The sequence below is a fragment of the Muntiacus reevesi genome, chromosome 8 (assembly GCF_963930625.1).
Source record: "Muntiacus reevesi chromosome 8, mMunRee1.1, whole genome shotgun sequence".
NCBI classification, from domain to species: domain Eukaryota; kingdom Metazoa; phylum Chordata; class Mammalia; order Artiodactyla; family Cervidae; genus Muntiacus; species Muntiacus reevesi.
Genome location: NC_089256.1, coordinates 20,287,424 through 20,310,242, shown reverse-complemented (window position 1 = coordinate 20,310,242; position 22,819 = coordinate 20,287,424). Strand labels below are relative to the sequence as shown.

Below are 22,819 nucleotides of genomic sequence, written 5' to 3'. Positions count from 1 at the left end.
TTCCAATGAATATTCAGTGTTGATTTCCTTGCAGTCCAAGGGACTCTCAAGAGTCTTCTCCAGCACCACAGTTTGAAAGCATTGATTCTTTGGTGCTCGGCCTTCTTTATGGTCCAACTCTCACATTGGTAAGTTACTGCTGGAAAAACCATAGCTTTGACTATATGGACTTTTGTCGACAAAGTGATGTCTCTGCTTTTTAATTTGCTGTCTAGGTTTGTCAGAGCTTTTCTTCCAAGGAGCAACTGTCTTTTGCTTTCATGTCTGCAGTCACCATCCAAGCAAGTACAAAATTAAGACTGTTTAACTCACATAAATCCCATTAACTTATCAGTTCAATTGAATATCTTTGACTATTTAGTGCTCTATAAGAGGGAAAAACCTACCTTGACATATTGTCAAATGGCCAAAAATGCTTGTGAAGATACATTTGCCTTGTCAAAAGTCCATCATGTTGAAATATTCTCTACATGTGTGATGTTTTTACCTTCTTTTTTCTCTTCCCCGAAACTCCAGAGCCACTGAAAGCTACCATCAGCCCCAGGAAAGTTAAAAGCAGTGTGGGTAGCCAGGTTTCCTTGTCCTGCAGCGTGACTGGAAGTGAGGACCAGGAACTCTCCTGGTACCGAAATGGTGAAATACTCAACCCTGGCAAAAATGTGAGGATCACAGGGATCAACCACGAAAACCTTATAATGGATCACATGGTCCGAAGTGACGGGGGAGCCTACCAGTGCTTTGTGCGCAAGGACAGGCTGTCCGCTCAAGACTTTGTGCAGGTGGTCCTTGAAGGTCAGTGGGCCTCGTTATGGGGTTCAGCCGAAAAAAAGAACCCAAACCCAGAGCACTCAAAAGCCAGAGCGAAGGGTGAAGCAAGGCTCATAACTCAGTTTTAAGATTCCTATCTGATCAGCTAGTAACTCTCCTCTAGTTTCCTAGCTCAGTTGGGCAAATAAAAGATTAATTTCTGATGAACATTATTTCTAGTAGAAGTAACATAAATAACGTGGTTTAACATAAAGTCAAGTAACATAAATGTTGCTCACTCAGTGTAACAAGTAATTTTAGTTACTTGTCAAGATGTGGACCAAAGAAACTTGAGACTGATGGTTCAGTGGAGGATCTATTGTCCTCTTGACCAGGGTTTCTCAGGGGCCCTTGGTTGGTGGGCTACTGTATGCACTGTAGGATGCTGAATGGAGTCTCACCTCTATCTGCTAAATGCTCGCAGTGCATCCCTCCAGTTATGACAAACAAGTGTCCTTTGGGGGAGCAAAATACCCCCCCTCAAAGTTGATAAGCACAACCTTGGATGCAACACTTAGAGCAACATTTCAACGTAGTGTTTTGTGGAGTGTAAAAATGGCACCTGGGTTGTAGAGTTATCCCAATTTGGGTCCAGAGAGTCACAGATTTAGGTGAATGAAATTTTTGAAGAATTGCCTTGTGTTATCATAATGAGTTTTAGGCTTTTTTTTAACTGCCTACTGCTTACTTACGTCTTGAAGCTTATCAATCAGCCAGGGAAAGACACTGTCCAGGACACATTCAAGCAAGAGACATGTTTATCACTAGATAATTGAACTAGCTTTTATCTGTAAATTTGCATATCTTGTTGGAAATTGTGCCTTTATATATAATTTAAAATTAATCTGTTATCAACTGATTAAAATAACTACATGACTTTCATATAGCCTAAAGCAGGGGAAAAGAAAATCCATTTAATATGAAAATAAGTTTAAACATCTCTTGATGCTAAGAGGCTATTTCTCTTATTACTTTTTTAACCTTAGTTAATTTTTAAGAAGAAACAGGCTTAGGATGACATTCTTATTTTGATTCAAGCAGTTCCTTGCAGACAGCATTTTAAAGCACAGGTGAAATTAGCTGAAGGCACAGTACTCATATTAAAAGCCTGACGCTGTGTTTCACATAATAATTAAGTGTAGAGAGTAATCAATTTGCACAGAGCCAGTTTACTAATGGTGATGCCCTGTAGTCCTCCCATAGTCACTATTTTTAGATTCTTTGTAGAAAAGGGAGAGATTACCTGTCTAGGCCTTGTTACCTTGGCAACCACCTCGTGTGACCAAGAAAACCTAAGGAGCATATTGATAATCCATAATAATGTCAAAAGAGGTGAGGTTATCAGAGAGTGACAGCAAGAAAGATTTCAAAGACACTCCAGTCTCACTGGGAAAATAATGTCTGCTTTCATCTCCAAAAAAGCCTGTCGCTTGAATAAAAAGAGGGGTAAGAGGAGCCCACTGAGCCCACTCACGGATTTATTTGTTGCCTGCCAGTTTCTGTTCAGGACAAGAAGCTTCACTTTATATATTTATTTTTTTCATCTGCAATATGACAGTGCTAATGTCGCCAAAGAGAGCAGAAATGGAATTACAAACACATACCCAGTAACTACCTTAAGATGGTGTCTAACTAGACTCTTGTAATGATGTACCATCCTGTAACAGCTATGGATTAACAGATTATAAAAACTCACAATACTATCAACTAAGAATGGCCACTGATATAATGTAGAATTTTGGAATATTTCCTATGAGGACAAAGAAACAGGAAAGGAAGTTTAAAGAAACTGGAACTAATAATTATAGGTTCAAGATCAGACCAGAACACCTAGAAAATGGAATCATAAAAAAGAAGAACAGGTCTTATTTCTGGAAATTATGGAGTAGCGTGTATCAGACTAACCTGCGTGAAGATGAAAATAATGAACTTTGGGGAAAGCAAGATAGTTTACAGACCCTGCGGAAATACCCAAAAGCAGGCAGAAAGAATTTGACCCTTGAAAGAAGGGGGAAATATCAGTCATTTTCTACACAAATATCACATTTCCCCTGAGGATATTTTCCAGTGCTAATGGGATGGGGCTTCACAGCTGGTGCTAGTGGTAAAAAATCTTCCTGCCAAAGTAGGAGATATAAGAGACAAGGATTCGATCCCTGGGCCGAGAAGATCCCCTGGAGAAGGAAATGGCAACCCACTTAAGTATTCTTGCCTAGAGAATCCCGTGGACAGAGGACCCTGGCAGGCTATGGTCCATAGAATTGCAAAGAATTAGACATGATTGAGCACACACACACAGTCTTAATGAGATTGAAATGAATTTTTTTTAATTTATTGTTTTAAACCCCATCAATATACATGACTACATCTATCAAAAATAGTCTTTAAAAGTTAAAGCCAAATAAAGATATTTTCAATAAAGCTTGTGAAGAGTATGATGCCAGAAGTCCTGCATGCTAAGAAACAGTAGATGAAACCATTCATGATGAAAAAAATGACCTGAAGTGGAAACTCAGATAGAAATAAAGTACATGAAAAATGACAAATATGTTAGTAACCATTTAGCAAAATTGTTTTCTCATTTAATTTTCCTAAATAGCAATTGACAACTTATAACATTACATCATTGTATTATGGTTTTTAGCATACATAAAATTACACAAAGGACAGAATATAAATTAAATTTTTGAGATTATCTGTTCCAAGTTTCCTCCTTTTTACCTGAATAATTGTAATTTTAACTTCTCATAGTTGATTAAAACTATAAAATTTGCATATACACACTCATATTAATGTAATATAATGAAAATAAAAAGACATATGAAATGAGAGAAAATACTTAGTACATATGTTTATATATAATGTATACTATATATATACACATATGTCTGACAAACATTATGTGTAATTTAATCTGACCTGAAAGTGAAAGTGTTGGTCGCTCAGTTGTGTCCAAATCTTTGCGACCCCATGAACCCTGTAGCCTGTCAGGCTCCTCTGCCCGTAGGATTTTCCAGGCAAGAATACTGGAGTGGGTTGCCATTTCATTCTCCAAGGGATCTTCCCAACCCAGGGATCGAACTCGGGTTTCCTTCATTGCAGGCAGACTCTTTACTGTCTGAGCCACGAGGGATGTAATCTGACCTTTATACATGTAAAAGTAAATTTGTACTGACTTGTATATATGTATGTATATTCATCATATTCGGTTTGTATGTATATGTTATACATATACATGTATTCAGTAGACATAAAGAACTGCTACCAATCAATACCAAAGAAAAATAGTGTAACATAAAAATGGAAAAAAAGATTTGAACAGACATTTCATGAATGGAAATACACAAACAGCCAATAAACACACAGAAAAACAATAGTACTTCCATAGCATTTGTCAAAGAATGCAAAATCTGTATCTAATCACAAGGGAACATCAAACTGGGTTTGAACAACTGACTACAAAGTAATTTTTCAAAAATGTCAAAGTCAAGAAGCTGAGTAGAAACTGAAGAATGTTACAGACTAAAAGAGCCTAATGAGACACTGCAAATAAATGAAAGGTATGATAATGGCTGGACTGGGGAAAAAATAGCTGTAATATTTTTTGACCAGCTGTAATAACTGGTCAATGCACAGACTCTGCATTAGACAACAATAGGGTTCCAAAGTTGCAGCTCCTAATTTTACTAACTGTACTCTGGTTATGACAGAGTACATGTAGGGCACACACAAACAAGAGTTTGAAGCCAAAAACAGGCTGAAGTAATGCATGGTGATAGAAATCAGAAGAGTGCATGTGGTGGGTAGAGACTGCTTGAAAGAACCCCTAGCAACAAGTAGGAGGTGATAGAAATGACCCTCATCTTCTTCATTTTGTGGTTACATAGGTGTATTTATTTAACAAAACTCATTCTGTTGGTACTCTTAAGATCTATACATTTAGCTGTGGGTAAACTTTATCTACAAAAATAAAAGCATAAGTGAAGAAAACTTTCCCAAATAGATTTTAAAATAAGACTTGAGAGGTCAATGCTTAGTGTAAAACTCAGTGAAAAGAAATTTATAGCTAAACACATCCTGACAAAATATGTTGAGTTGTAAGGTCAAATAAAATAACCTCAACATTCTCAAGCATCAACAATTGGTCATATACAAAGAATTATGATCAGAATGACATCTAACTTCTCTGTAAATTAAATGTAGAGCACGTTGAAGTCATGTCTGCAGACTTCTCAGGGCTAAAGTGCAGATTTTCCATTTTAATATTATGAAGTTATTTTTGTCATCTTTGATGGTAAAGGAAAGATGTTTGTAATCTACGTATCTGACCCTGAAAAAAATATATTTGAAAGCCTTCTCCAGCCTCCCAAAACGTGAGCTGGAATGAAGAAGTTAAGATTCAGCAATTCGAAAATGAAAAGATGGTGCAACACTTACCTTCAGTAATGGAATTGCAAGATAGATTTAGATTTTTTTTTTCTGTTTTTTTTTCAATTTATTTATTTTTTATTGAAGGATAATTGCTTTACAGAATTTTGCTGTTTTCTGTCAAACCTCAACATGAATCAGCCATAGGTATACCTATATCCCCTCCCTTTTGTTTCTAACTTTTCTTTTGCTTACCTATACTTTCAAATTTTTCAGCAATGAATGCATGTAATTTCTATAATTCAAGTTAAAAAGTAAAAAAAAAAAAAAAATCTGTTAATCATTATCTTTCAAATTTGCACCAATTTTTTTTTTTTAAATATCTCCACCAGCAAGGCTTATTACTAGACACAGAAATCCAGTTGCATGTGATCATAGTTCTGTCAAAATGATATATCTATGCCTGGAAAATAAAGTGTCACAATGTTGATTTATACACCTGAAGCTGGGAGATCCATTGGTAACTTTCCATTCTTTTGACTTTCACACATTTTTCTCTAATATGTGTGTATCTTTCTAATGTGTGTGTGCTCAGTCATATAGTCGTGTCCGATTCTTTTTGACCCCATAGACTATAGCCGCCAGGCTTCTCTGACCATGGAATTTTCCAGGCAAGAATCCTGGAGTGTGTTGCCATTTCCTCCTCCAGGGGATCGTCCCGACCCAGGGATTGAACCTGTGTCTCTTGCATCTCCTGCATTAGCAGCAGATTCTTTACCACTAGTCCACCTGGGATGCCCTGTATCTCTCTAACGGAGGCCTAATATACATTAAAAAAAAATGCATTTGTTGTTACTAGCATATAACTTGGGCTTCCCTGGTAGCTCAGCTGGTAAAAAAAAGCTGCCTGCAATGTGGGAGACCTGGGTTCAATACCTGGGCTGGGAAGATCCCCTGAAGGAGGGCATGACATCCCACTCCAGTTTTCTTGCTTGGAGAATCCCCATGAAGAGAGGAGCCTGACGGGCTACAGTCCATGTGCTCGCAAAGAGTCGTACACGACTGAGCGACCAAGCATAGCACAGCATGGCGCATAGCATATAACATTAAGGAGATATTTTAATACATGATTAAAAAAAAATAATGGAATGTGAAAATTTGGTCTTTGTCAAAAACATTGGAAATTTCTGTGGAAACATCCCCAAGATTAATCTCCTTGTTTTCCCCGGGATGGTCTTGAGTTGTGTCTGTTCTCCTAGTATCAATTTTATTCTCAGAAGTATCCCAGATGAATTAGATGACCAGTTTACTTATAATACTTACAGAATCTAAACTAGGACATAAATAAATGTATCCATGAAGCAGGAACAGACTCACAGACATAGAGAACAGACTGGGGGTTGCCACAGGGAAGGAGAATTGGGGAGGGATGGATTGGCTGGATTGGAGGGATGGAGTTCAGGAATAGCAGATACAAACTATTATCAGTACATAAAGGGTGGATTCAATCGGCATGAGTTTGAGCAAACTCTGGGAGATGGTGAAAGACAGGAAAGCCTGGTGTGCTGCATTCCAGGTAGTCACAAAGAGTTGGACATGACTAAGCGCCTGGACACCAACAAATAGGATGGATAAGCAAAGTCCTACTGTATAGCACAGGGAACTATACTCAGTATCCTATGATAAGCCACAATGGAAAAGAATCTGAAAAAGAACATATGTATGTATAACTGAATCACTTTGCTGCAGAGCAGAAACTAACAAATCAACTATGCTTCAGTAAAATATTTTTTTTTTAAAGAAAGAAAAGATACTTATGGAGACATTTAATAATACTGAAATGGTCCAACTTGATTTAGCTTTTACCCATTCTCAGGGCCTTCATGAAAATTCACATGCAGTTATCATTATTTATAATTAAAACTATAAAAGATGATTCCTTATGAGAAAATGACAGAGAGATAATCAATGTCTGAGCTCTTTCTTCCTCTAAACAGTTCCCCATTGAGTAATCCCTAATTAACTTGGAGGAAGTAGAAAGCTAAATTAGCCATGGAGGTGTGTGAATTTCCTCTGTTTACAACTTTGGGTAGGGATATAATATTTTTGAATGATAAACTTCTTGGGAGATGACATTCTTTATCATGAACATCTGAGTTGCATGATTATGACAGTCAAGAAATAGAGGAGAGAGAGATTAAAGCTAAAGTAAGGCTGCATTTACTTCTTTTGAAACTGATATGTTGTGCTAAGTGGAACTTAGCTTTATCAATAAAACCAACCTTTTGAGGGGCATTTGATTAGCCACTCCACCCACTCTCTAGTCATCCAATAGACATACTGGGAAGTCCGTTAATTATGCATATGTGCCACTTCCCTGCGTGGTTTGTCTTCCTGCAGATGGAACTCCCAAAATCATTTCCGCCTTTAGTGAGAAAGTGGTGAGTCCGGCAGAGGCCGTCTCCCTGATGTGCAACGTGAAGGGAACGCCGCTGCCCACGATCACGTGGACCCTGGACGATGACCCCATCCTCAAGGGCGGCAGCCACCGCATCAGCCAGATGATCACGTCGGAGGGCAACGTGGTCAGCTACCTGAACATCTCCAGCTCTCAGGTCCGCGACGGGGGCGTGTACCGCTGCACGGCCAACAACTCGGCGGGCGTCGTCCTCTACCAGGCTCGAATAAACGTAAGAGGTGCTTGTCGAATCAACTCCTCAAAAAACACACATGACTCATTGTAGCGGAGAAGGAGGTGTCTGCATGCACCGAGCCCAGTCTTGGAATGCCAGACCGAATTAATGTCGCTTCGTTGTTTCCTGCCCTCTCGCTTCCCGCTGAGGGATGGCAGTGACTGGGTCACTGTTGGAAATGGCATTTTGGTTTCCTTAGTCAGCTTGTTCTCTTGTTTTACTCTTAGACTTGTCCTCTGGAGCTTTCTTTTCCTGGTTTATGCTCTGCATGCTCTCTCCTTCCTCCTCTTCTGTTCTACCACATTCATGGTAAACCCTCATGTACATGGTACTTAACTTACATTCATAATGCAACATGGCATAACCTCCATCCTCACAATCTGTTTTACAGAGAGAGAGTTAAACAATTGAATTGCTACCAGTGTTTCACCAGCTGAATATGATTGTTCAGTGCAGCTTGTTACTTTGTATTGATAAATTGCCTTAGCCTATAATTCAACATGTTTTTATAGACGTAGTTGATAATTAGCACTCATTCAATTTATTTGAAAGCAATGAAATGAAAAGGAAAAGAAAAAAACCTTCTTAGTGGAAAGTGCCAAATGCAGAAAAAAATTGCTGAATTGATAAAGATGTCTTTACATGAAAACAAGTACATTTTTAAACTCAAGGAAAAGTGTACTCATTTCCACACATAAAATGTACCCTTAAATTATTTTCAAGAGTTTCTCTGTGTCTCTCCAGGGCCTGCAAGCATTCGACCAATGAAAAATATCACAGCAATAGCGGGACGGGACACATACATTCACTGTCGTGTGATTGGCTATCCGTATTACTCCATCAAATGGTATAAGAACTCAAATCTGCTTCCTTTCAACCACCGCCAAGTGGCATTTGAGAATAATGGAACACTAAAACTCTCAGATGTGCAGAAGGAAGTTGATGAGGGGGAGTACACCTGCAACGTGCTAGTCCAGCCCCAACTCTCCACCAGCCAGAGTGTCCATGTGACGGTCAAAGGTAAGGCTGTGCCCTCTGTCCCCACCCAAGTCACCATTGCTAAGTTTATCTGTTTCACCAGACAACCACTAAGAATGAAATAATGTGAAAACCTGCATATTCAGAATGAGGAATGATAAAGTGTATTAAATGTTCTGTTCTCTTCACCACTGCATCCTCACCAGACTGATGGTTAACATAGTCTTCTCTCCACATGAATTTTTGGCTTGGTTTTCCAGAGGATGTGTGTTTTTATAATATCATAGAAAAAAAAACCACATCATTAATTTGGTCATCTAGGTGTCTGACAAATTATTTTAAAACACTTAGCTTTGTTTTTCTACAATCTCCTAAAAACAAGTTCTTTTAGAATCCAACTGGAAGAGATTTTGTGTAACGGGTAAAGACTTCACACAAAATAAATGAGCAGGTCAAAGCAAAAACATAGGAATGAAATGAATGGACAACTCTATAGAAATTTTTCTTGACTTTTATAGTTTTCTTTACATCATGACATCATGATGTGGACAGTCATGGAATCTAACCATCAGGGTGAATTTTGGTGATCATGCAATTCAACACTAGCCTCCTTGTCATGCAACTAAGCTGTATATCTGAGCTGCTCAGTTACCTCCCTAGTACCAACAACTGTCTTTTAGTGTCTTGGTTGCAAAACTTCATAGGTTTTCTGTAGTCCTCCCCAACCATCTTTTCTCACAAATCCTGTTAGTTTATCTGTTTAGGGACACCTAAACATACACATGCACTCTCACATAATGTAATGTATTATTTGGTACCTGTTATGCAATATATGGCTTCCCTTGTGGCTCAGTGGTAAATAATCTACCTGCCAATGCAGGAGACCTGGGTTCGATCCCTGGTCCAGGAAGATCCCCTGGAGAAGGAAATGGCAGCCCACTCCAGTATTCTTGCCTGGAGAATCCCATGGACAGAGGAGCCTGGTGAATTACAGTCCATGGAGTTCACAAAGATTCAAATGTGACTTGGAGATTGAACAAAAATAACAGTGTAACATATTTATTTTAATACATGTACAAACACCTGCACATGAATAATTTTGAATTTTTAAACCACTGCATATCTTAAGAGTTTTCTCAAATCATTAGAAATTCTTGGCAAGCCAGATTGGTCATAGCTGCAGGAAACTTCATTTTGTGATTTATTTCTTGACCCATGATAAATGGAATATCTACTCTATGTCCAGCAGGTCAATACCTTAGAAAATAAGTCCCATCTGATGGCTAAGAATTTTCCCCAGAAGAAACCAACCCCAGGGATAAAAAGAAGCCAAGCAAAGAATGTTGATAGGGAGGATGCAGGGGCGGGCCGGATGGGAGAAGGCTGTGAGCTGTGACAATCAGATCAGGGAGACAAGAAGCAGGATGCCCTCCCGATAAAGATGATGTAAAACCAAAGACATCTATCAAACTTTGTTGTTGTTCAGTCACTCAGTCTTGTTCGACTCTTTGTGACCGCATGGACTACAGCACCCCAGGTCTCCCTGCCTTCACCATCTCCTGGAGTTTGCTCAGACTCACGTCCATTGAGTCGGTGATATTTCACCGACTGTTTCATTCTCTGTTCTCCTTCTCCTCCTGTCTTTGTTTGGTCTTTCCCAGCATGAGGGTCTTTTCCAATGAGCTGGCTGTTCATATCAGGTGGCCAAATTATTGGAGCTTCAACTTCAGCGTCTTTCAGTGAGTTTTCAGAGTTGATTTCCTTTAGGATTGACTGGTTTGATCTCCTTGCACTTCAGGGGACTCTATGAAACTTACCACAGCCAAATGATCAAAGCCAGAGTCATTCCTGGCTGTCTCTAATGATAGCAGAGTAGATGACAAAGTAGATATGTCCATGGACCCTGCCATAGGAAAATATCACACACTAACAAAAATTTTATTAGAAAGACTTTAAACAGTGGGTTTAACCAAGAATCTGGGAATACAAAACTTGCTAAAGAAATCTGTGTCCCACTGGTGTTCATTCATCGTAAGTTAACATTTTGTGCACACGTCTGGGCAAAGGGGACTTTCCAGATGGCTCAGTGGTAAAGAACCTGCCTGCCAGTGCAGGAGATGCAGCAGTTGCGGGTTCAGTCCCTGGATTAGGAAGATCCCCTGGAGGAGGAAGTGGCGACTCACTCCAGTATTCTTGCCTGGAGAATCCAACGGACAGAGGAGCCTGGAGGGTTATATAGTCTACAGGGTTGCAAAGAGTCGGGTATGACTGAGTGACAAAGCGTTTAGCATGAACACACCGGGCGGAGGAGAGAGTATGTGTTCTTGTTGTTCAGCCGCTAAGCCGTGTCTGACTCTTTGGGACATCTTGGACTGCAGCATGCCAGGCTTCCCTGTCTTTCACCATCTTCCTGAGTTTGGTCAAATTCATGTTCATTGAGCAGGTGATGCTGTCTAACCATCTCATTCTCTGCCACCTCTTCTTCCTCTTGCCTTCATACTTTTTGTTTATTGTTGCTTCAAAACATGCTTTCTTATATTTCAGGGAGCAATTTCTAAACTAAATATAATTTCATCTATTAATACTACAGTATATCCCACTTACTTTTATTGAATTTTATTTTTGTGTAGACAAATAAAATGATAGATCCTGAAAGAGGGACTTGCAGGCTGAGTGGACAGAGTTAAGCCTGCTTATACCTCTTAGCGCTTCTCAGGGAAAAAATAGTAAATTCTGGTTTCTTTCATGTCAACCTATGACTGAAGCAACTTAGCAGCAGCAGCAGCAGGGCATACTTCTTAGAGGTAGTCATATTCACATGCATTGCCCTCTCGCAAAGATATTTAAAATAATTCAAGTTACCACTTGCTTTTCTTGCTTAAGATGATATCTGACTTTCAGCATTTGGTAACAGTTAATAAATTAATGATTTTAGCCTTTCTTCAGATGTTAGTGGAAAGGTTGTAACCAAATTAACTTCTGAGCATTTAAATAGGAATTTTAAAATGTTTTGAAATGAAATATGTAAATTAAATCACACTCCAGTGGTCAGGTTTGTCGTCCATCAAAGCTTTTGAAAACTAGTAACCTTTGCTATTTTCAATTATGATGAGTTACGATAAGAGAGAAATAAGGAATCGACTGAATTACAGGAACAGACTGAGGTTTCTGACTCTCCCTGTGGATAAGGACTGGAAGAGTCTTTCTCATTTTATTCATGTATATACAACTCCATTACCTTTGCAGTTAAACTGCCCAGTGAATATTGTTATATTCAGATAATTTTCGAGGAGCAAATATGATACCTAAAAAGTTGGCTTCCTTTGGAAGTGGGCCCACTTGTTTCCACTAATAATGCTGCAAACTGTAAACAAACCATTTTTATCTTCTGTCCCAGAGGTTCTTCTCTAACACTGAATAGAGTAGTGTGTGTGTGTGTGTGTTGTGTGAGTGAGTGTGCGGCTGTGAATGTGTGTGTGTGTTTAGATGACATTAGGAGCAATACTATTTTTCAATCATATATTTTTTTTGCTTTTTTCCTCCCTTCACTTATCATATGATTGGAAACATTTTTTTAAAAACCTCAAAAATCAATATAAATAGCATTAATCATTAATAATGCCTGAGACTTAAGTTCTAAAATACATTAACAAGAAGCACAGTTTTGCTTGGGGCTTCATTGCTGGCTCAGTGATAAAGAATCCACCTGCCAGTGTAGGTGACATGGGTTCAATTCCTGGTTTGGGAGGATCTCCTGGAGAAGGAAATGGCAACCCACTCTAGTATTCTTGCCTAGAGAATCCTATTGACAAAGGAGCCTGGTGGGCAGCAGTCCATGGGATCACAGAGTTGGACACAACTAAGCGACTAAACCTCCACAGTTTCCCTGCCTTCAAACATGCAGGGAGGAAGTGAAAGTCGGAATCCCTTTTTTCACTTCATTTCAATTTAACAAGCAGTGTTATATTTAACACATTTCAAAGCTTTTCTTGCCCCACTTCAGGTGCCACATTGAACTTGAACAGTGCCTAATTGAGTGTTCTAATTGCTAGGGACCAACACTGCCAGGAAAGTTAATTGGCTGCTAGGTAAAAATGTCACCTTCTATTTGTATTTATGTAAAACTTTGTCATTTACAAAACACTTTCATAATTGTAACCTTAATTAATACTCACAGTGACTCTGTAATGTAGATAAAACAGCAGAGAAAGAGAATAGGAGAGAGCAGGAAACTTGCTCAGAGTTGCCCGGTAATGTATTCAAGACTCGAATACACATCTCTACTTTCCAGTTACCACTCCACAGTGTGTTTTTGAAAAGTAATTCACATCACAGTGGGAAGCCAGGATTAACATAAGGAGAAGTTAAGTCAAAAAACCTAGAAAGAAAGCTATTTTAAAAGTTGAGAAAGAATATTATTTTAGAAGTAAGGTCATGTCACACTGAGCACCTAATTTAAGAGAGAAAGATAATTAATTAAACTGAAGAGATGAAAGGGAAGACATGGGTTTGGTGAGGGAGGGTGAGTAAGAACCAGAGATGACTCCGGAAGTTCTAGTCTGGATGATGGAAAAGTCAAGAGAGGGAGCCTAAAATGACCATGGCTTGGGAAAGTCTTATGAAGAGAAAGGCTTAGTAAGGCTTGGTCTGTGGACCAAGATTTTGGATTCTGACCAGGGGGACTTTGAAATGTGGATTTGGGGAGTGGGCTGAAATGAGTATATCTTTCCTTTTCTCCTTTGCCTTTTGCTTCTCTTCTTTTCACATCTATTTCTAAGGCCTCCTCAGACAACCATTTTTCCTTTTTGTATTTCTTTTTCTTGGGGATGATCTTGATCCCTGTCTCCTATACAATGTCATGAACCTCCGTCCATAGTTCTTCAGGTACTCTGCCTATCAGATCTAATCCTTTAAATGTATTTCTCACTACCACTGTATAATCATAAGGGATCTGATTTAGGTCATACCTGAATGGTCTAGTGGTTTTCCCTCTTTTCTTCAATTTAAGTCTGAATTTGGCAATAAGGGGTTCATGATGTGAGCCACAGTCAGCTCCCTATCTTGTTTTTGCTGGCTGTATAGAACTTCTCCATCTTTGGCTGCAAAGAATATAACCAATCTGATTTCAGTATTGACCATCTGATGATGTCCATGTGTAGAGTCTTCTTGTGTTATTGAAAGAGGGTATTTGCTATGACCAGTGTGTTCTCTTGGCAAAACTTCATTAACCTTTGACCTGCTTCATTCTGTACCTCAAGGCCAAATTTGTCTATTACTACAGGTATTTCTTGACTTCCCACTTTTGCATTCTAGTCCTCTATAATGATGGAAAAGAAAATGGCAGTCCACTCCAGTGTTCTTACCTGGAGAATCCCATGAACAGAGGAGTCTGACGGGCTACAGTCCATGGGGTTACAAAGAGTCGGACACGACTGAGTGACTAACACACACACACACACACACACCTATAATGAAAAGGACATCTTTTTTGGGTAGTAGTTCTAGAAGGTCTTGTAGGTCTTCCTAGAACCGTTCAACTTCAGCTGCTTCAGCATTATTGGGCAGGGTATAGACTTGGATTACTGTGGTATTGAATGGTTTGCCTTGGAAATGAACAGAGATCATTCTGTCGTTTTTGAGATTGCATCCAAGTACTGCATTTCTGACTCTGTAATGGCTACTCCATTTCTTCTAAGGGATTCTTGCCCACAGTAGTAGATATAATGGTCATCTGAGTTAAATTCACCCATTCCAGTCCATCTTAGTTTGCTGATTCCTAGAATGTCGACATTCACTCTTGCCATCTCCTGTTTGACCACTTCCAATTTGCCTTGATTCATGAACCTAACACTCCAGGTTCCTATACAATATTGTTCTTTACAGCATCGGACCTTGCTTCTATCACCAGTCACATCCACAACTGGGTGTTGTTTTTGCTTTGTCTTCATCTCTTCATTCTTTCTGGAGTTATTTCTCCACTGATCTCCAGTAGCATATTGGGTGCCTGCTGACCTGGGGAGTTCATCTTTCAGTGTCCTGTCTTTTTGCCTTTTCATACTGTTCATGGGGTTCTCAAGGCAAGAATACTGAAATGGTTTGGCATTCCCTTCTCCAGTGGCCCACGTTTTATCAGAACTCTCCACCATGACCCGTCCATCTTGTGTGGCCTTACATGGCCTGGCTCATAGTTTCATTGAGTTAGACAAGGCTGTGGTCTGTTGTGATCAGATTGGTTAGTTTTCTGTGATTGTGGTTTTCAGTCTGTCTGCCCTCTGATGGAGAAGGATAACAGACTTATGGGAGCTTTCTGATGGGAGAGGCTGACTGAGGGGGAAACTGGGTCTTCCCCATGGGTGGGGCCATGCTCAATAAATCTTTAATCCAATTTTCTGTTGATGGGTGGGGCTGTGTCCCCTCCCTGTTATTTACCTGGGGCCAAACTATGCTGGAAGTAATGAAGATAATGGCAACCTCCTTCAAAAGGTCACATGCATGCACTGTTACACTCAGTGCCCCCAACCCTGCAGCAGGCCACCGCCGGCTCACACCTCCATCAGCGACTCCTGGACACTCCCGGGCAAGTCTGGGTCAGTCTCTTGTGGGGACACTGCTCCTTTCTCCTGGGTCCTGGTGCACACAAGGTTCTGTTTGTGCCCTCCAAGAGTCTGTTTCCCCAGTCCTGTGTAAATTCTGGCAGCTCTATGGTGGGGTAAATGTCTACCTTCTCCAAGAGGGCTTATACCTTTCCCAAGTCTCCTGCATTCAGCCATACCCAAGTCTGCTGAACCCAGAGGCTCCATTGAATGCAGAGTTCCAAAGAACAGCAAGAAGAGATAAGAAAGTCTTCCTCAGTGATCAGGGCAAAGAAATAGAGGAAAACAATAGAATGGGAAAGACGAGATCCCTTCAAGAAAATTAGAGATACCAAGGGAACATTTCATGCAAAAATGGGCTCAATAAAGGACAGAAATGGCATGGACCTAACAAGCAGAAGATATTAAGAAGAGGTGGTAAGAATACACAGAACTATACAAAAAAGATCTTCACAACCCAGATAATCTTGATGGTATGATCACTCACCTAGAGCCAGAAATCCTGGAATGTGAAGTCAAGTGGGTCTTAGGAACCATCAGTACGAACAAAGCTAGTGGAGGAGATGGAATTCCAGTTGAGCTATTTCAAATCCTGAAAGATGATGCTGTGAAAGTGCTGCACTCAATATGCCAGCAAATTTGGAAAACTCAGCAGTGATCACAGGACTGGAAAAGGTCAGTTTTCATTCCAGTCCCCAAAAAAGGCAATGCCAAAGAATGCTCAAACTACCACACAATTGCACTCATCTCACACACTAGCAAAGTAATGCTCAAAATTCTCCAAGCTAGGCTTCAGCAATATGTGAAACATGAACTTCCAGATGTTCAAGCTGGTTTTAGAAAAGGCAGAGGAACCAGGGATCAAATTGCCAACATCTACTGGATCATCGAAAAAGCGAGAGAGTTCCAGAAGAACATCTATTTCTGCTTTGTTGACTATGCCAAAGCCTTTGACTGTGTGGATCACAACAAACTATGGAAAATTCTTCAAGAGATAGGAATACCAGACTACCTGACCTGCCTCTTGAGAAATCTGTATGCAGGTCAGGAAGCAACAGTTGGAACTTGACATGGAACAACAGACTGGTTCCACATAAGGAAAGGAGTATGTCAAGGCTGTATATTGTCACCCTGCTTATTTAACTTATATGCAAAGTATATAATGAGAAACGCTGGGCTGGATGAAGCACAAGCTGGAATCAGGATGGCCGGGAGAAATATCAATAACCTCAGATATTCAGATGACACCACCCTTATGGCAGAAAGTGAAGAAGAATTAAAGAGCCTCTTGATGAAAGTGAAAGAGGAGAGTGAAAAAGTTGACTTAGAGCTCAGTATTCAGAAAACTAAGATTGTGGCATCTGGTCCCATCACTTCATGGCAAATAGATGGAGAAACAGTGGAAACAGTGGCAGACTTTATTTTAGGGGGCTCCAAAATCACTGCAGATGGTGACTGCAGCCATGAAATTAAAGGACGCTTGCTCCTTAGGAAAAAACATGACCAACCGAGAAAGAAAAGTGAAAGTGAAGTCGCTCAGTTTTGTCCGACTCTTCGCGACCCCAGGGACTGCAGCCTACCAGGCTCCTCCATCCATGGGATTTTCTAGACAAGTACTGGAACGGGTTGCCATTTCCTTCTCCTAGACAGCATATTTAAAAGCAGAGACATTACTTTGTCAACAAAGATCCGTCTAGTCAAAGCTATGGTTTTTCCAGTAGTCATATATGGCTGTGAGAGCTGTACTATAAAGAAAGTTGCGTGCCCAAGAATTGATGCTTTTGAACTTTGGTGCTGGAGAAGACTCTTGGACAGCAAGGAGATCCAACCAGTCCATCCTAAAGGAAATCAGTCCTGAATATTCATTGGAAGGATTGATGCTGAAGGTGAAACTCCAATACTTTGGCCACCTGAATTGAAGAGCTGACTCATTTGAAAAGATCCTGATGCTGGGAAAGACTGAAAGCTGGAGAAGGGGACGAGAGAGGATGAGTTGGTTGGATGGCATCACTGACTCAATGGACATGAGTTGAGTAAACTCCGGGAGTTGGTGATGGACAGGGAGGCCTGGCGTGCTGCAGTCCATGGGGTCACAAAGAGTTGGACATGACTGAGTGAATGAACTATAATGAGCTAAAATGGAGATGCCAGAAATGCAGCAAAAACAGTCACAGAATTCACTCCTTGATATTTTATTTTATTTATATTTGTAGCACTTTCCAGTTGTAATTTGAGACCGATTTTTGTTGTGTCTGCTTCATTCACATTGATGGAAGAAGCTAATGTCACTTGCAGCCTTTCCAGCTCATAGTAGTGACCCCTTTGTTCTGTAGCCTACCAGACACTCTTCTCTAGGATCTGGCCTAAAGATCTGATCTGCTTCCACTGCAGGTTTTGGTTGCAGGCTGCATCTTCTCTGCTCTGTGCCTCTAGCAGTCTCACACAGCTGCTGTTGGTGCCTTTGGGGAAATGAAGATGCCCCGTTAAAAATGGTGCTGAGATCGGGCCCACCCTCACCCATCTCTCAGTGAACAGCCAGCAGCACAGTCGTTTAAGGACAGCATTATTCAAAGGTTCCTGACAGCTAATGTCACTTGGCCCAGGCAGAGCTGCTGCTGTGTACGCAGAAACAACCTTGGCGGCGTCACCCATCGCACACTTTCTAACTGACGTTTGCTCATTTGCCATTCCAGCCGGAGAACCATCAAGCTTCAGCAACTTCCAAACCCAAATCTCTCAGGGATGAAGAGGCTTTCCCTCTTTGTCACTTTTGCTTTCTTCCATTCTTCTCTCTGTGGCTACTGCAGTCATTTATAATGTTATTCATAGAAAACATAACGTTTCAAGGTCATTTTTCTCTTTTCCATTCCTCATTTACCATTGGGCAATGTTTCATTTAAGGGCTTATTTGCTAGGGTCTTGTGTGGCCATAAATTTTAGTCATTTGCAAAACTCTCATATTGATTTTCAACAACTACTTCGAGAGTGTATAGCTTCTATTGTTAATAATACAAGAGAGAATAGATCTGGTGGGGAAACATAAGGGCAATATAGTAAGTATGTAACACTATTGTGGTAATTTATGATTTCAAATGGGAACTTAAGTTCTCTTCATTAATGCAATATCTTAATGTGGCAAAAGAAGCCTGATTAAGTGGGGAATTTCACCATCCCTCTTTTTAAACTACCAAAGAAGCACTCAAGTTTTAATGTGCTTGAAAGTGAAAAGTGAAATTTGCTCAGTCATGTCCGACTCTTTCCGACCTCGTGGACAGTACATGGGATTCTCCAGGCTAGAATACTGGAGTAGGTAGTCGTTCTCTTCTCCAGGGGATCATCCCAACCCAGAGATCGAACCCAGGTCTCCCTAAATGCAAGCGGATTCTTTACCAACTGAACTTAAGTGGCTGTGTTTATTCACCTGACTTGAGGATTCATGCTCTCGAGCTTCCACAGAAGAGAAGTTCTTTACTTTGGTTGGGATGTCAAAATTGAGCTCCACACTTAGCTGGAGTGCTTGATTCAAACAGGTTTGTCCTGGAGGTAGTTTGCTCTGTAATTTTTCTTCCATTCTGGAAAATGAAGCTGGTACTTCACTTTATTTAGGGAAACACTTTTTTTTTTTTTTTTTTTTTTTTTACAAATAATATCTCAAATTTCTTTCCTCTAAGTATAGGAAAAGAAAAAGAACACATTTTTTATTTTCTATGAAGCCAAAGAATGCAAATTTTTACTTAGTTGAAGTTAAAATTATAGGAGAAGTCATGTTTTGCAATACTTGCTATGCCTGTTAGATGTGAGAACACAAGGAGAGACTTAAGTAGAGATGGAAAAGAAAGAAAAAATGACAAGAACATTACTTATACTTTCTTTGCTTGACACACAGTCAGTCTCTCTGTAAATTTACACACTCAGAAAAAAGACTTTGATAGTATTTAAGTGGTAATGCTTTGATAACATTTTAAATCAGAAAAAACAACTCTTGATTATTCAAATTCATTCAATATGGACATCCACAGATACAAGTAATTGTCAAAATATTTAACAGAATTTTGTAGTTTATTTACATGCAATATGTGATATAATATTTGTGTGTATTACATTTATTTATAAATGTAAAGATAATATAAAGTATTTATATGTGCTAAAATCTTATATAAGCATTTTTGTATTATATTCATTTGTAGATGGACATAAATAAATATATAAAATGTATGCCTGCATATATGTAAAAAGATGATACAAGGATAGAACCTTAGGAATATAAATAACTTAAGGTTCATCTAGACCAGCATCCCATGTGATACTCAACCTGGCCTTCAACTGTACTCAAACTTTGCCAGACTGTCTGCCCAGGATCCCTGCAGTACCCCAGTCCATTCTGATTCTGCTTGGCCTTGATGATCAGGCACTGTTTCCTCCTGTTGAATGCAGATCTGTCTTCTCTAGTTCTTCCCTTTCTTTCTAGTCCCATTGTTTTGCTCTGGGACAGCTTGGAGGACGTTCCCATTCCCTGTAGAAACTACCAAAAGGGGCAGTAGGGAGCCACTGCCCTGCTATCTGTAACATCCTTGTTGGTTCAACTGTGTTGTGTTCATCAAGCCCAGAAATGAGTGTCCTCTGTAAGGACACACGAAAGTGTCAGTATGCTTTCACAGAAACACAGTTCTCTTGGAATGGTCTGATGTCTGATAGAGGGAAAGGAGAGGACCACCTCTACCCTGAAGACAAGATTTTGTTGAAACCCAAATCCCCATTGTTGAGACATCCCTTTGGGCTCACGAACAGACACCCAGGTGCCAATTGGCCAGATGGGAACATCATTCTGTTTTGTCAGTGTTTGGTTTATTCCACACCTTTATCATCAGTTCATACAGATTCCCTATTTTGTTTTACCTTTTTAAAAAAAAAACTCTTCACCAGTTCTGGTATTATTCTTCCCTATTTCATGTGCTCAGTTCCTGAGTCGTGACCAAATCTTTATGATCCCATGGACTGTAACCCACAAGGATCCTCTATCCATAGGATTTCCCAGGCAAAATTACTGGAGTGGGTTGCCATTTCCTCTTCCAGGGTATCTTCCTGACCCAGGGATCAAATCCAAGTCTCCTGTGTCTCCTCCGTTTTCAAGCTGATTCTTTACCACGCCACCTGGGAAGCCCATTCCATAGTCATGTACTGATATTTATTTAATATATTTATCTTAAATATATTTTCAATGTCCATATTAAGATAGATATGAAAATGTATGTAATAAAAGCATAAAAGTAACACTTAGGTTATCTCCTAGATCTTTGACTGTCTACATGAGTGCTACAATGAATGTTCTTGGAGATGTTCCTAGGTGCAGTATTAATACTAGTACCAGTTCAGTTCAGTCGCTCAGTCGTGTCCGACTCTTTGGGACTCCATGAATCACAGCACACCAGGCCTCCCTGTCCATCACCAACTCCCGGAGTCTACCCAGACCCAAGTCCATCGAGTCAGTGATGCCATCCAGCCATCTCATCCTCTGTCATCCCCTTCTCCTCCTGCCTCCAATCCTTCCCAGCATCAGGGTCTTTTCCAATGAGTCAACTCTTCGCATCAGGTGGCCAAAGTATTGGAGTTTCAGCTTCAACATCAGTCCTTCCAATGAACACCCAGGACTAATCTCCTTTAGGATGTACTGGTTGGATCGTCTTGCAGTCCAAGGGACTCTCAAGAGTCTTCTCCAATACCACAGTTCAAAAGCATCAATCCTTCGGCGCTCAGCTTTCTTCACTGTCCAACGCTCACATCCATACATGACCACTGGAAAAACCATAGCCTTGACTAGACGGACCTTTGTTGGCAAAGCAATGTCTCTGCTTTTAAATATGCTATCCAGGTTGGTCATAACTTTCCTTCCAAGGAGTAAACGTCTTTTAATTTCATGGCTGCAGTCACCATCTGCAGTGATTTTGGAGCCCCCAAAAATAAAGTCTGACACTGTTTCCACTGTTTCCCCATCTATTTGCCATGAAGTGATGGGACTGGATGCCATGATCTTAGTTTTCTGAATATTGAGCTTTAAGCCAACCTTTTCACTCTCCTCTTTCACTTTCATCAAGAGGCTTTTTTGTTCCTCTTCACTTTCTGCCATAAGGGTGGTGTCGTCTGCATATATGAGATTATTGATACTTCTCCCAGCAATTTTGATTCCAGTTTGTGCTTCATCCAGCCCAGCATTTCTCATGATGTACTCTGCATATAAGTTAAATAAGCAGAGTGACAATATACAGCCTTGACGTACTCCTTTTCCTATTTGGAACCAGTCTGTTGGTCCACGTCCAGTTCTAAGTGTTGCTTCCTGACCTACATACAGGTTTCTCAAGAGACAGGTCAGATGGTCTGGTATTCCCATCTCTTTAAGAATTTTCCATAGTTTATTGTGATCCACACAGTCAAAGGCTTTGGCAGAGTCAACAAAGCAGAAATAGATGTTTTTCTGGAACTCTCTTGCTTTTTCTATGATCCAGCGGATTAATACTGAAATAGGATAGGAAATAAAATTGTTAAATCATAGAATTTAACTTAATTTCACTAGCACTCTCCAAAGTTCCTATACTAGTTTATGGTGTCCCCGGACATGTGTGAAAAGTCACATTTCCCTATATCTTTGCCAGTAATTAGTATTATCTGCCATTCTAATTTTTGCAATATAATGGATGTAGCATTTTGTTTTTTCTTTCATCACTAGTTAGATTGAGCATCTCTTTACACTCTTTAGGTTTTTGGGTGTTCCATCTATGAATTTCTTTTACCCATTTTGCCATTAATCTTCTTGCTATTTTTTCTTACTTTGCTATAATTGTTTAATATACTTATGAATCACTTGTTACTGATAAATGTTTATGAATCTATTTTCCAAGGTCTCTTGACTCTATATTTGATTGACTTCATGGGGATCTTGTTTAAGAAGTCCCTGAGCTCACAGAAGATACATCCCTACATTTTTTTTTCTGTATTTGCTCTATGTTGAAATTCCACTGTCTACAGTTGACAATAACATTGAAGATTATATATATAGTAGAAATGGGTGTCCAATTTTTTATTTATTGATTCAGTCAGTATTTCTAATATCATTTATTAAATGACTCATGCTTTTCACTTTTCTCTCTATATCGAGATATCATAGTCAGAGATCTCTTTCATTCTGTGAAATGTATTGACTCTTTCTTTATGGATATTTCATCTATTTTAATAAATGTCTGTTTTTTCATATATTTGTTGGGCATAAATTTGTCCATGTTAGATCAAATTTGTTCTTCAGTCACTCAGTCGTGTCCAACTCTTTGAGATTTCATGAACTGCAGCATTCCAGGCTTCCATGTCCTTTACTGTTCCCCTGAGTTTGCT

General features: G+C 39.7%; 1 protein-coding gene across 1 annotated transcript in view; it reads left to right on the top strand.

The window, feature by feature from the left end:
* Nucleotides 1–22,819, top strand: part of DSCAM (DS cell adhesion molecule) — a 667,745-nt gene that overhangs the window by 351,142 nt on the left and 293,784 nt on the right. The window contains exons 6-8 of the mRNA XM_065943286.1: nucleotides 517–792; nucleotides 7,576–7,872; nucleotides 8,613–8,888. Coding sequence (XP_065799358.1) covers nucleotides 517–792; nucleotides 7,576–7,872; nucleotides 8,613–8,888 — 849 coding nt within the window. The remainder of the gene's footprint in view (nucleotides 1–516; nucleotides 793–7,575; nucleotides 7,873–8,612; nucleotides 8,889–22,819) is intronic.